This window comes from Hemitrygon akajei, chromosome 7 (genome assembly GCF_048418815.1).
Source record: "Hemitrygon akajei chromosome 7, sHemAka1.3, whole genome shotgun sequence".
In the NCBI taxonomy this organism is placed as follows: domain Eukaryota; kingdom Metazoa; phylum Chordata; class Chondrichthyes; order Myliobatiformes; family Dasyatidae; genus Hemitrygon; species Hemitrygon akajei.
Genome location: NC_133130.1, coordinates 171,054,419 through 171,069,347, shown reverse-complemented (window position 1 = coordinate 171,069,347; position 14,929 = coordinate 171,054,419). Strand labels below are relative to the sequence as shown.

General features: G+C 43.4%; 1 protein-coding gene across 1 annotated transcript in view; it reads left to right on the top strand.

Moving 5' to 3' along the window:
• Window positions 1-14,155, top strand: part of LOC140730163 (uncharacterized) — a 74,044-nt gene extending 59,889 nt beyond the window's left edge. The window contains exons 9-10 of the mRNA XM_073050289.1: window positions 12,599-12,637; window positions 14,117-14,155. Of these exons, the coding sequence (XP_072906390.1) occupies window positions 12,599-12,637; window positions 14,117-14,155 (78 nt within the window). The remainder of the gene's footprint in view (window positions 1-12,598; window positions 12,638-14,116) is intronic.
• Window positions 14,156-14,929: the final 774 nt, after the last annotated feature.

Genomic DNA, 14,929 nt, shown 5'->3' with positions numbered 1-14,929 from the left:
TTAAGAGACTCTTTATATAGGCACAAGGATGACAGAAAAATGGAGGGCGCTGTGGGAAGGAAGGGTTAGGTTGATCTTGAAGTGGGTTAAGAGGTTAGCACAACATTGTAGGTCAAAGGACCGGGACTGTGCTGTTCTATGTTCCATTTCTAAAACATCATCTTATATTCCAGAAATAGGAGATACGTTTGAATCTAAAAATATACGTTTAACTTCTGAATTGAAAACAGCTTTATTATCCCGAACTTACATAGAGTAGAATAGAATGGAATAGAACTTTATCGTCGTTGCTCAGGAAGAGATTGCAGTGCTGCTCCAGTCCGTGCAAAACTAACATTTGCAATGCATGCAGTATGGCTTAATTAAAAAAGATATCCCATATTTACATGCAACAAGTGACTTCAATAGTCCAGAACACATTGGCAAGCTGAGGAGTAGCATTATTCAGCTACACGACAGCCCTCGGGAAGAAGCTGTCATTCAATCTCACTACGTTGGCTAAGATGGTTCTGTACCTCCTACCAGGTGGCAGGAGATTGAAGAGACAGTGTCTGGGATGGGCTGGGTCTTTAATGATGTTACAATCGTGCTGTGGGCATTGAGAGTTGTAGATTGTCTCCGGGCTTGGTAGTTGAGTCCCAGAGATGTGCTGATCGTTGGAGTACTTTGTGATCTGTCTTGCTGCAGCTAGATTACCGCACTGTCACTCCGGTTGTCAGTATGCTCTATCGCACATTGATTAAATTTGTCCAACAGTTTCTGAGGCAGATGTGAAATTGAATGTTGTGCCTTACCATGGGAAGTTCTATGGGAAACTACCAGCAAATATTAACCCACAGAACAACAAGCAATGTATAACATCTTAGAAAACAAGCAAGGTGCAGAAAGCAATACCTTGTATCATGTCCCATTGGCTCATAAATGCCCGATCCACGAACACTGTCTTTCAAAGGCTCATTGCCTCTTTGTTTAAGCAAAGGGAACATTTGAAACCTGTATCATTTAGAACGTGGTAAAGGAATGCCAAGCTCAGAGATGGCACGGGTGCAGACACACCCAGCCCTGTGTCACCAGGCAAGGTAATCTGATTTCAGACAATTGGTTTATTTGTCATTACAGAATGTCTCTCTGGTGCTTCCCTCTCCCTCCTCTCCCCCTTCCCCTTTTCCCAACTATGATTCCCCTCTCCCTGCCCCCTTCTCACTCTCAGTCCACAAAAGAGACCCATATCAGAATCAGGTTTATCATCACTCACACATGCCATTTTTTTTTTGTAGCAGCAGTACAGTGCAATACATAAAATTACTACAGTATTGTGCAAAAGTCTTAGGCACCCTAACTATATATGTATATATGTCTAACACTTTTACACAGTACTGTATATACTATATTTGTGTTTGTGTGTATATGTATGTATATAATTAAATTAAATAAATAGTGCAGAAATAGAGCAGAAAGTAGTGAGGTAGTGTTTATGGTGTGCTCATTGCCCATTCTGAAATCTGATGGTGGAGGGGAAGAAGCTGTTCCTAAAACATTGAGTGTGTCTCTTCAAGCTCCTGTACCTCCTCTCTGATGGTAGTGGGCATATCCTGGGTGGTAGGGTCCTTAATGATGGATGCCGCTTTTTTGAGGCATCACCTTTTGAGGATGTCCTCGATGCTGGGAAGGCTAGTGCCCATGATGGAGCTGGCTGAGTTTACAACTATCTGCAACTTTGTCCAATCTTGTGCAGTCGCTACTCCATTACCAGACGGTGATGCAACCAGTTAGAATGCTCTCCACTGTACATCTGCAGAAATTTGCTAGAATGTTTGGTGGCATACCAAATCTCCTCAAACTGCTAATGAGGTAGAACCACGTTCGTGCCTTCTTTGTAATTGCATTAGTTGGGGTGACGATAGATCTTCAGAGATGTTGACACCCAGAAAGTCGAAACTGCTCTCCCTTGCCATTTCTGATCCCTCCTTGAGGACTGGTGTATGTCCTATCAATGAGCTTTGGGCTCTGTAATCAGTTGTACGTTACACTTGAAGCAGTCTATCCAATTGATCCACCCAGAAAAGTTGGTATTTTATTAAATATAAAAGAACACAGCTCCTTTTTTCTCTTGTTTGGTCGGTCTGACCAGAGGAAAATCACTGACATCAACAATAGAGCATTTCTTGGTAAAATAAATTTCAAGGGATTAATTAAGGAAAGGCAAGATGTTGCTGACTGTAGGAAAAATTGAATCCTTTTACACTCCTGGGAGAGACCACCTACCTGCATCGTATATTCAAGTTATTTTCTTAACAAAGGACTGTAGAGTGTGTAAAGCTTGAAGGGAGAGGGTTGAAGTGAGATGATTATAATGAGAGGACTTTTTAAAGAAAAATGTTCATTAATCTTTGGATAAATGCTTGGTGTTAGTCACAATTTTTCCTGCTTAACTGTCCTGCAATAAAAGTAACCCGGACTGTTAGCACACTTCAGAGAACAACAGGTCATGAGGAAGTTCCCTGTCTATAAATACAGAAACTTTACAACCCATGGTGTGAGAACGAGCTGCTATAAAGGACTGGGAAAAGTATTTGAGTGGGGCATTGACGAACCATAAAGCCACTTCCTGATCGTCTCTGGGGGTTGGGCTGTGCTGCCGAGTTCAGCCCCACCATGTTTCAGAAACACATGATAGGCCCTGACCCTGAAATGGAGTCTCAGTGATGGCAGGGTCAGGACTGGGGTGGAGGAGGCCCCCAGGCACTGAGGGGGAAGTGGTATTTTATTAGACCATAACACCATAAGACGTAGGAACAGAATTAGGCCATTCGGCCCACTGAGTCTGCACCACCATTCCATCATGGCTGATTTATCATCCCTCATAACCCTATTCTTCCGACTTCTTCCCATAAACCCTTGATGTCCTTACTAAAACCCTAGCTTTCTCAGCTGTCTGTGGCAATGAATTCCACAGATTCATCTTTGTTCTAAAGGGATGTCCTCATATTCTGAAGTGTGCCCTCTGGTCCTAGACTCTCCCACTATAGGAAACATCCTCTCCACATCCACTCTACCTGTGCCCTCTGGTTCTAGACTCTCCCACTATAGGAAACATCCTCTCCACATCCACTCTACCTGTGCCCTCTGGTCCTAGACTCTCCCACTATAGGAAACATCCTCTCCACATCCACTCTACCTGTGCTCTCTGGTCCTAGACTCTCCCACTATAGGAAACATCCTCTCCACATCCACTCTACCTGTGCCCTCTGGTCCTAGACTCTCCCACTATAGGAAACATCCTCTCCACATCCACTCTACTTGTGCCCTCTGGTCCTAGACTCTCCCACTATAGGAAACATCCTCTCCACATCCACTCTACCTGTGCCCTCTGGTTCTAGACTCTCCCACTATAGGAAACATCCTCTCCACATCCACTCTACTTGTGCCCTCTGGTCCTAGACTCTCCCACTATAGGAAACATCCTCTCCACATCCACTCTATCTGTGCCCTCTGGTCCTAGACTCTCCCACTGTAGGAAACATCCTCTCCACATCCACTCTACCTGTGCCCTCTGGTCCTAGACTCCCTCACTATAGGAAACATCCTCTCCATGTCCTCTCCATCTTGGCCTTTCAATATTTGATAGGTTTCAATGAGACTCCCCTGTCATTCTCCTAAACTCCAGTGAGTACAGGTCCAGATTATTTTACATTAATCCCGTATTCTGGGAGGAGCCAGTCTTTTTTGGTGTTTTGTTTTGAGTTGGCAGTCTGCAGTACAGTTAAACCCCATTGAAAGCCCATGAGCCAGTGCAATGCCTGATACTACATATCCACCAAAACTGTACACAAGTGTAAAGGAGAAAGAAATGATTGTTACTCTGGATCCTCTGCAGCATAAAAACACAATAAGCATAAAGACCATAATAAAAACACAATAAATATAAATACTGTGCCTAGATTGATCGTATGTCCATAGAGTGACACTGGGCACAGGTGTGCCTGTACATAGGTGACTGACAGGAAATGATAAAGTAGTGGTAGTGAGTGGGTTTACCGGGTGGAGATGTTGATCGGATTGGGAAAAGTAACTGTTTTTAAGTCCGGCGGTCGGTCCTGCATGGATGCTCTGTAGCCTCCACCCCGATGGGGGTGGGACAAACTCCATGAGCAGAGTGAGTGGGATCTTTCATGACATTACTGGCCCTTTTACAGCACTTTCTGCACCTGTCCTTGATGGTGGGTAGGCTGGTGCTGGTGATGTGTTGGACAGTTTTGACTACCCGTTGTAGAGCCTTCCTGTCTGCTGCGGTACAGTTTCCGTACCGAGCAGTGATACGGCTGGTCAGGATGCTTTCTATTGCACATCTGGAGAAGGTCGTGAGTATTGATGTGCGTCGTCCAGTTCTCTTCAGCCTCCTCGGACAGTTGGGTATCAGTTAGTTTTCTTGATTTTGTAGGATGTGTTCTGGTCCTATGAGAGGTTGTGTGTGCTGTGCACTCCCAGGAGTTTGAAACTGTTTGCAGCTTCCACTGCTGTGCCGCTGATGTAAAAAGGTGTGAGTGATGTTTAGATGAACTTAGTCTATAACTGTATAGGATAATGGGCAGCTTATTCCAGACCGTGATGCAACCAGTCAATATACTCTGCACCACTTATCTATATAAGTTTGTCAAAGTTTTAGATGCCATGCCGAATCTTTCCTAGGGAAGTAGAGGCACTGCTGTACTTTCTTCATAATTGCACTTACATGCTGACCCAGGACAGGTCCTATGAATTGAATTGAATTGAATTGAATTGAATTGAATTGACTTTATTACTTGCATCCTTCATATACATGAGGAGTAAAATTCTTTATGTTACGTCTCTGTCTAAATGTGCAATATGCAATTTATAGTAATTTATAATAAATAGTAGGTACAACAGGACAGTAACAAGATGGTTAAATATGAACAGTCAATATAACATAGAAATACAGTTGTGTCGGCATGAATTAATCAGTCTGATGGCCTGGTGGAAGAAGCTGTCCCAGAGCCTGTTGGTCCTGGTTTTTATGCTGCGGTACCGTTTCCCGGATGGTAGCAGCTGGAACAGTTTGTGGTTGGGGTGACTGGGGTCCCCAATGATCCTTTGGGCCCTTTTTACACACCTGTCTTTGTAAACGTCCTGAATAGTGGGAAGTTCATATCTACAGATGTGCTGGGCTGTCCGTACCACTCTCTGCAGAGTGCTGCAATTTTAGGGAACTACAATTCCCATACCAGGCACCAAGAAACTTAAAATTGCTAAACCCCTCCACCTTTGAGCGCCCTATAAGGACTGACTCATGGACCTCTGGTTTCCTTCTCCTGAAGTCAGTCATCAGCTCCTTGGTCTTGCTGACATCGAGTGAGAGGTTGTTGTTGTGGCATCACTCAGCCAGATTTTCAATCTACCCTCCTATATGCTGATTTGTCACCATCTTTGATTTGCCCAACAACAGTGGTGTCATCAGCAAATTTAAATATGGTATTGGAGCTGTGCTTAGCCATACAGTTACAAGTGTAAAGTGAATAGAACCTAACTATTAGCTTTAGACTTCTTAAAAAAGAAGGTTGCACCTAGCCTAAGCCCATGGTCTCAGCTGCCAGCTCACTGCAGTATTGTGCAGTCTGATTATGACCAAGTTAATAGCTTCCTTCTGTTTGGTTTAATGTCAACAGGACCCCTTATGAAGAAGTATTAGAAGTTATTTTGGCCACTTCCCTCAACCAATGTACTAAGAACCAGTCAGTTTTGTGTACAAAATGAATACTGTGAGGTACTTCTTTGAGTGTGAAGTGCTCTGGGTAGCTGTGATGCTATCAGAAAGGCATGAAATAACTATAAAAGACGTTCCTGCAGACTGGCCATAATATAGGAATGTATAGTATGTGCAAGCAGGATATACTTAATGTGGCAAATTTTTTGTATATAGTGTTACAGGATATGTTGCTGCAGTTAGCATTTTATTGCACATTCCTCATAGTTTGAACCAAGTGGCTTGCTGGGACATTACAGATGCTACATTCTGGAGCTCACATTCCCTTCTCTGTGGGACACTCCTGAGCCAGTGGACTTATAACACAATCCAGAGGTTTAATTCCAACAACTAATGACACCGAAGTTAAATTCGCCAGCTGTACTTATTCAATTTGAATTCTTGTTTAGGAATCAGTCCCGATGTTAACAGTGAGATGTTAACATCCTGTGCTCCTTTACCAAATTTGGATCTGTTGAGTTGAATGACTATGAAGGTGGAGAGGATGCTCTAAATCGTCGGGGGAAGCTCTCGGCCAGGGGTTCTCAACCTTTTATATGCCATGGACCCATACCATTAAGCAAGTGGTCCACGAACCCCAGGCTGGAAACTCCTGTTTCTAGATCTTATTTAAGTTTGTTAATCCAGTGCACTCGATCTGAAGCCAGTCAGGAGTTGAAACTGTAATGCAGATATGACATCTGAGAGGTTTTACAACTTGTTTTATCGACAGTCATGCCTGTTAGTCTCTCAAACTTTCACTAAACAGGCCTCCATATCCTTTTGAAGAATTAATTTAAATAGCAGAATCAGTGATTAACATCTAAAGGGGCCCCTTTGCATTGAAAAGCAGAACACCAGTCAGCAAACCAGTCACCTATACAGATTACAGAGGAGGTGTTTGCTGTCTTGAGGTAAACCAGAGTGGACAAATTCCCAGGGCCTGACAAGGTGTTCCCTTGGACCCTGTGGGAAGCTAGTGCAGAAGTTTCAGTGGCCCCAGCAGAGAGATTTAATTCATCCTTAGCGCACGTGAGGTACCAGAAGATTGAAGGATAGCTAATATTGTTCTGCTGTTTAAGAAAAGCTGTAAGCATAAGTTATTGACAGGTACTCTAAGAGAATGGATATACGTATTTGGATAGACATGGTCTGATTAGGGTATAGCTTTGTGCATGGTAGGTTATGTCCAACCAATCTTACAGATTTTTCGAGGATGTTACCAGGCAAGACAATGGATGTTGTCTAAATGGACTTTACCAAGGCATTTGACAAGGTCCCACATAGGAAGATGGTCAAGAAGGTGCAGTCACTTGGCCTTCAAGATAGTAAATTGGATTAGACATTGGCTTTGTGGGAGAAACCAGAGGGTGGTAGTAGAGGGTTGCCTCTCTGACTGGAGGCCTGTGATTAGTGGAATGGCACAGGAATCGATGGTGGGTCCATTGTTGTTTGTCATCTATATCAGTGATCTGAATGATAATGTGGTTAACTGGATCAGCAAATTTGCAGATGACACCAAGATTGGGGACAGCGAGGAAAGCTTGCAGCGGGATCTGGACCAGCCTGAAAAATGAGATGAAAAATGGCAGATGGAATTTAATGGAGACGAGTGAGGTGTTGTACTTTTGAGAGGATCAACCAGGGTAGGTCTTACACAGTGAGTGGTAGGGCATTGAGGAGTGCAGTAAAACAAAGGGATCTGGGAATACAGGTCCAAAATTCATTGAAAGTGGCACCACAGGTAGATAGCAACATACACAAATTGCAGACCAGGCAGCATCTATGGAAAAGAGTACCGACGATGTTTTGGACCGAGACCTTTCATCATGAGTTGTTTGGATTTCCAGCATCTGTAGATTTTCTCCTGCTTGTGATTGGACTACTACACTGTGAAGTCTCTTCCAGGGATGCCTCCCCTGAAGAAGTTTAAATCTTCCCTTCCACAAGTCCTGATGAAGAGTCTTGGCCTGAAACATCAACTGTGTTCTTTTCCATAGATGTTCGTAAAAACAAAATACCCCGCAGATGCCGTGGTCAAAGCAACACGCACAACACACTGGAGGAACTCAGCAGGTCGGGCAGCATCCGTGGAAATGAACAGTCAATGTTTCGGGCCGAGACCCTTTGTCAGGACTGAACAGAGAGGGGGCAGGGGCCCTATAAAGAAGGTGGAGGGAGGGTGGGAAGGAGAAGGCTGGTAGGTGCCAGGTGAAAAACCAGGAAGGGGAAAGAACAAAGGGCGGGGGAGGGGAAGCAGGGAGGGGATAGGCAGGAAAGGTGAAGAAGGAATGTAAGGGGAAAGCATTATGGGTAGTAGAAGGAGGTGGAACCATGAGGGAGGTGATAGGTAGCTGGAGGAGGAGGCAGAGTGAAACTGGGAAGGGGGAAGGGAGAGGGAGGGAATTACCGGAAGTTGGAGAATTCAATATTCATGCCAAGGGGCTGGAGACTACCCAGATGGTATATGAGGTGTTGCTCCTCCAACCTGAGTTTGGCCTCATCATGGCAGTAGAGGAGGCCACGTATGGACATATCTGAATGGGAATGTGAAGCAGAGTTGAAGTGGGTGGCAACCGGAAGATCCTGTCTGTTGTGGCGGACGGAGTGGAGGTGCTCGATGAAGCGGTCCCTCAATCTGCGTTGGGTCTCACTGATGTAGAGAAGGCCGCACTGGGAGCACCAGATGCAATAGATGACTCCAACAGACTCACAAGTGAAGTGTTGCCTCACCTGGAAGGACTGTTTGGGGCTCTGAATGGTGATAAGAGAGGAGGTATAGGGACAGGTGTAGCACTTACGCTTGTAGGGATAAGTGCCAGGTGGGAAATCCGTGGGGAGGGACGTGCGGACCAGGGAGTCATGGAGGAACGATCCTTACGGAAAGCGGAGACAGATAGAGGGGGAAAGATGTGCCTAGTGTTGGGGTCCTGTTGAAGGTGGCGGAAGTTGCGGAGGATAATGTGCTGGATCCAGAGGCTGGTGGGGTGGTAGGTGAGGACGGGGAACTCTGTCCCTGTTGTGGTGACGGGAGGATGGGGTGAGGGCCGAAGTGTGGGAAATGGAGGAGATGAGGGTGAGGGCATAATTTCTCCTCCATTTTCCGCACTTCGGCCCAAGAACAATCATGGTCAAAGATCATGATCACCTACGTCATATGACACGGCACATAATGATGATGTTGATTACATGTAACAAATAAAGCTAATCTTTATCTTTATAATGATAATGAAGTCAACAGTTTGGACAGAATGTACTTGCAACAGCTTTCTCTCAGAAACACGAAGCTTAGACTTCCTGGAACTATGCCCACCAGCTGCAAATTATAAGGGGAAATTCCTGTGTTTGTTATAAATCTATTGTAATGATTTGCAGATTAATATTAACTTTCAAACCTATTTATAATACTAATGGTTTTAACCTGATCAGAGTTGCCAAATATCTTTCACGTATCAATTTCTGTGGATTACTTAAGCCATGGTGGGAATTGAGGGAGATGGCAGAAGTTTTGGATTCAGCATAGGACGGAGGGATGTTGGTGTGCTGCCATTAAAAATGGGGAGCCGCACTTGTACATGGATTGACAGCTACTGGACTGGAGTGAACTTTCATTCCTGCTTTGTGCAGAATGGAATACCTAGAGTCAATAGACAATAGACAATAGGTGCAGGAGTAGGCCCTTCAGCCCTTCTAGCCAGCACTGCCATTCACTGTGATCATGACTGATCATACACAATCAGTACCCTGTTCCTGCCCTCTCCCCATATCCCTTGACCCCGCTATCTATAAGAGCTCTATCTAACTCTCTCTTGAATGAGGAAAATACAGCAGAGAGACTGAGCTCATGGGACAAGAGCACAGAATTAAAAAGTTAAATAGTTTCCAAGCCACGTATAGAACTTCCTTCATATCTGAAGAAATTGCAAGGTGGCAAGGTTGATAAATAGTAAAGTCAAAACAGTTAATTCCTCCATCATTGGAGGCTGCAGTTTCAGATGTCAAAGTCTTAAGCTCTGCAATTTCTTCCTTAAATAGCTCTACCTTCTGTCATTTAAGATTTTTCCTGAACTTCACTCACCTCAACAATGAACTAATTCCACAACATAACAATTCACTTTTAATGACTCTATAACTTATATTCTTGATATTTATTGCTTATTTATTATTTTCTTTTTTAAATTTTATTGTATTTGCACATTGGTTGTTTGTCCATCTCTGAATCTTCTCTGAGAGAGTTCCAAGGAGGTTCATGAAAATGATTCTGCGATTGAAAGGCTTATCATACAAGAAGTGTTTGATGGCTCTGGGCTTGTACTCACTGGATTTCAGAAGAATGGGGGAGGAGGTCCAAGTTGTTGGGTTTATTTAAGGGCATTTGTCAGGGCATGAAGGGATATGGGGAGAAAGCAGGAGATTGGAGCTGAGATGGAAATGGATCAGCAATGATGAAATGCTGGAACAGACTCAATGGGCCAAAGGGCTCAATTTTGCTCTTATATCTTATGGCCTTATGAATGTGGTTTTTCATTGATTCTATTGTGTTTCTTTCTATGCACTATGAATGCCTGCAAGAAAATGAATTTCAGGGTAGTATATATGCACTTTGATAATAAATTTACTTTGAACTTTGAAGTCTGCTTGTTTCACCAAGCTTTGGTCACCTGGTCTTATATGTACCTGCTATCAGATTTCGCTGGGTCTTCCCATGAAGTGCTTTGGGAGGCACACTATCTCAACGGTGCTATATAAATGGAAGTTATTAGGCACAGTATGCAAAGATTGGGCAGCTGATTCCTACATGTACAAAAGTAAATTCTTGAACTTGGGCCAAACTGAGTGAATTGTGTGATGGCTCCACGGTGTTAATAAACTGCAATGTGCTTTGAAAGGATTACACAGTACAGGAATGTGAAACAGGAAACTCTTCCCTTCTGTAGAGAAAATGCCATGGGAAATTTTTCAACAATACATTCCCTATTTGTTTGAATCTTACGCTGAAAATCTCAAGGAACTATGAACAATTAATTTTCACTGAAAAATCTTTTTCACGGTTTCAACAAATTCACTTGTACTTCTTTCATCCTGCCCTTAAATTCACTTGCTTCATTTCTGATACCTCTCTCCACTTTTCGATCTCTCTGTCTCCATCTCTGGAGAGAAACTGTCTACTGACATCTTTTATAAACCTACCGACTCCCACGGCTATCTTGACTATACCACTTCTCACCTGTCTCCTATAAAAATGCTATTGCCTTTTCTCAGTTCCATTACCTCCCCTGCATGAGGCTTTCCTTTCCAGGGTATCAGAGATGCTCACCATCTTCAAAGAATGGTGTTTCCCTTTCTCCACTATTGATGTTGCTGTCACCTGCATCTCCTCCATTTTCCAGACATCCGTACTCACCCCATCTTCCCACCACCTTAACATAGAGAGAGTTCCTCTTATCCTCACCTACCACTCCGAATTTGCATCCATTATTCTCTGCAACACTTGCCATTTTCAATGGGATCCTACCCCAAACACGCCACCCCCCACTCGCTGCTTTCTGCAGGGAATCACTCCCTCTGTGATTCTCTTGTCCATTCGTCACTGCCCACGAATCTCCCTCCTGGCACAATTCCCTGAAAGCGATAGAAATGCTACACCTGTCCATTCACCTCCATTCTGGGCCCCAAACAGTCCTTCCAGGTGAGGCAACACTTCACCTACGAATCTGTTGGAGTTGTCTATTGTATAGGGTGCTCCCTATGTGGCCTCCTCTATATCAGTGAGACCTGACATTAATCGGGAGACTGCCTTGTTGAGCACCTCTTCTCCAAATGCCAAAAGCAGCATTTCCCAGTGGCTAACCATTTAAATTCCTATTTCCATTCCCGTTCCATCATGCTGGCCCATGACCTCCTCCTTTGCCATGATGAGGCCACTCTCAGGTGGAGGAGAAACACTTCATATTTCATCTAGGTAGCCTCCAACCTGGTGGTATGAATATCAATCTCTCTTTCCGGTAAATTTATCCCCATTTCCCTCCCCTCTTCTACTATTTCCCACTCTGACCTCTTACCTCTGCCTATCACCTTCTGCTGTAGGCCCTCCCTGATTCACTCTTTTCTCCTATCAGATTCCTTTCTGGTCTGCTCTTTACTTTCTCACCTACCTGGCTTCACCTATCACCTTCTAGCTAGTGCTCCATATCCTCCCCCCGCCTTTTAATTCTGGCATCTTCCCCCTTCATTTCCAGTCCTGAAGCAAGATCTTGGCCCGAACTGACTGTTTATTCATTTCCATGGATGCTGTCTGACCTGCTGCATTTCTCCAACATTTTGTATTTATTGTCACTTGGACATGGCTGGTTATGTTACTGCTAACTATGAAAATTTGAGAAATGTCTGTATTCAATCAATTTTACACATATCTCTGCGCATTGCCATTTATCCTCAGTTAAGCAGAAAGACATAGTCATATTCCCAGTGAGACCAGAAACCCACAGCTTAAATATTGCAAGATCTAATTCTGAATTAGATCTTGTATCACAAACTCTATGTAAACCACATGAAGTGGGACAGCTTGCAGTCTTAATATAAAATATAATGTGGCCTGAACATTACACAAGTTCTTTAATTTAACTAGAATTAACAGGACACAGCTGGCATCCATTTAGCCCACCCAGCCTACGCCAGGTTTCCAATCTGCCCTGATCCTTTGCTCTCTCCTTACTGCCTAATATACTAGAACTCCAATAATCCATTGCCCATTGGTGGTGCTCAACTTTCTGAACTATTGGATATTATAAAACCTACTAATACCCCAACACATTTTTAATTCACTTTTTTTTTTAGGATGTCACTCAGGGATATAATGAACTCCTACTGGCACAGGTGAGTGTAATTGGAGCCCAGTGAGTTTGAACAACGTTAGGAATGGGACCCTGGTGAGTATAAAGGGATTCAAAGTACTGTTAAGTTTGGTAAATTAGTATATTATTATCACACGTACCAAGATACATTGGAAAACCTGACTTGCGGACCATTGTTAGATTAATTCATTACACAAAGCAACAATAACAGAATGCCAAATAGTTTTACAGTTACAAAGAAAGTGTAGTGCAAGTAGACAATGAGGTGCAAGATCATAATGAGGTAGATTCTGAGGTTAAGAGTCCACCTTATGGAATAGGGAACTCTCCAATTGTCTTATAACAGTGGGATAGAAGCACATAAAATATAGGAGCAGAATTAGGCCATTTGACCCATCGAGCCTGCCCCCCATTCCATCATGGCTGATTTGTTATTCCTCTCAATCCCATTCTCCTGCCTTCTCCCCATAACCGTTGACATCCTTACTAATCAAGAACCTATTGACCTCCACTTTAAATATACCCAATGATTCAGTCTCCACAGCCATCTGTGGCAATCAGTTCTACAGGTTCATCACCCTTTCACTGAAGAAATTCCTCTTCATCTCTGCTCTGAAGGGATGTCCTTATAGTTTGAGCTGGGTCCCCTGAAGCTCTCCTTAAGCCTGGAGTTCCATGTTTTCAGGCCTTTTTACCTCCTGCCTGATAGGAAATGGAAGAGAGAATATTGGCTGCTTTACCAAGAGAGATGCAGACAGAGTCCCTGGAGGGAGGATGGATTATATAAAGCGCTGAGCTGTGCTGAAAACTCTCTGTAAGCTCCTGTGGTCACAGGCAAAGAAGTTTCCATAGTTTCTTTGAAGTTATTGTTGGGATACAGGAAATGATGTGGAAGACGCCCTGAAACAGCAATATAACCTAATAATTTATTTTTAATGATGTTGTCTGAGGGATTAGTATCAGCCATGACATAATGGAGGATTTCCTATTTTTACATAAGACATAGGATCAGATTAGGGCCATTTGGCCCATTGAGTCTGCCCCACCGTTCCATCATGGCTGATTTATTTTCCCTCTCAACCCCATCCTCCTGCCTTCTCCCCATTACCTTTGATGCCCTTACTGATCAAGAACCTAGCTGTTGTGCCTGTGCAACTATATATCAATTAAAATAGAAACACGCATGCAGGAGGTGGCTTTAATTTATGTATTCACATTGCAGAGAGAGAAAGAGCACAGATCAATGTGCATGCTTAGACAACAGATCACTGCACATGGGTAAGTTATCAGTCCATGAGTAGTGCTAAGGGGAGTCACCGTCCTAAAAGGAATAGATCCATACATTACACTTCCTTCCCCTTTTAATGTAACATAAAAACTGTATATGTAACAAACATTCAATTTCCCTTTAACAAATCCTATTCAAATATTTATGCTTTCACAATAACTAACTCCACTACACTAAAGATTCGGTCTTTTGGGTGGCGCTCTGTATTTTCAGGATTGCACCTTTGGACCTGTGGAGAGACATCAGGTTTGACAGGTGTCTTGTCAAAGTCAATGTTCTCGGTTGCAAGTGTCACATTGCTGTTAGTGACATGATATCACTGAGAAGTAAGCCCAGTGGTGGTAATGTGTCCATCTTGTTGGATTAAGTTGACTCAGGTTTGTTCTTTGGCTGAGCATCCAGGTCTACATGACGTCTCCATGTTTGATCTCCAACATTCACTGTGTACTTCAGTGGTCCAGTTCTTGTAGCTATCCTACAAGTGTCCACTTGTCTTCTCTGTAATCATGCACTGGGGCTTCTGTCCAATCTCAAAGCTCCTTGCAGATCAACTTGGCTGAACTGCTTATCTTGCACTTTCCTCCATTGATGTGGTTTCAGGAGCTCTATGTGAGATCTTAGATTCCTGTTCAAAAACAGTGTTGCAGGTGTTTGATTTGTCATCACATTCATAGAGTTCCAAAGCACAAAAATGAAATTGTCCACCTTGTGCAGTAGAGAAATGTCCTCCTTGTCCATCACATTAATGGACTTCTTGAAGGCTTGGATAAACCTTCTAGCTAATCCACTTATTGCTGGGTGGTGAGGAGCTGACTTGAAATGTTTGTTGCCAGTTTACTTCATGAGTAGTCTGAACTCCTCTGACATGTTTTGTGGTCTGTTGTCATGCACAACTGTTCAGGTAAGCCATTTCTGGTGAAGACAGTCCTCAGAGCGGAAACAGTCTTTTCTGATGTGGTTGACTTCATTGGTATGATCTCTGGCCACTTCAAATGAGCATCACAGCAATCAGAAACATGGAGTTCA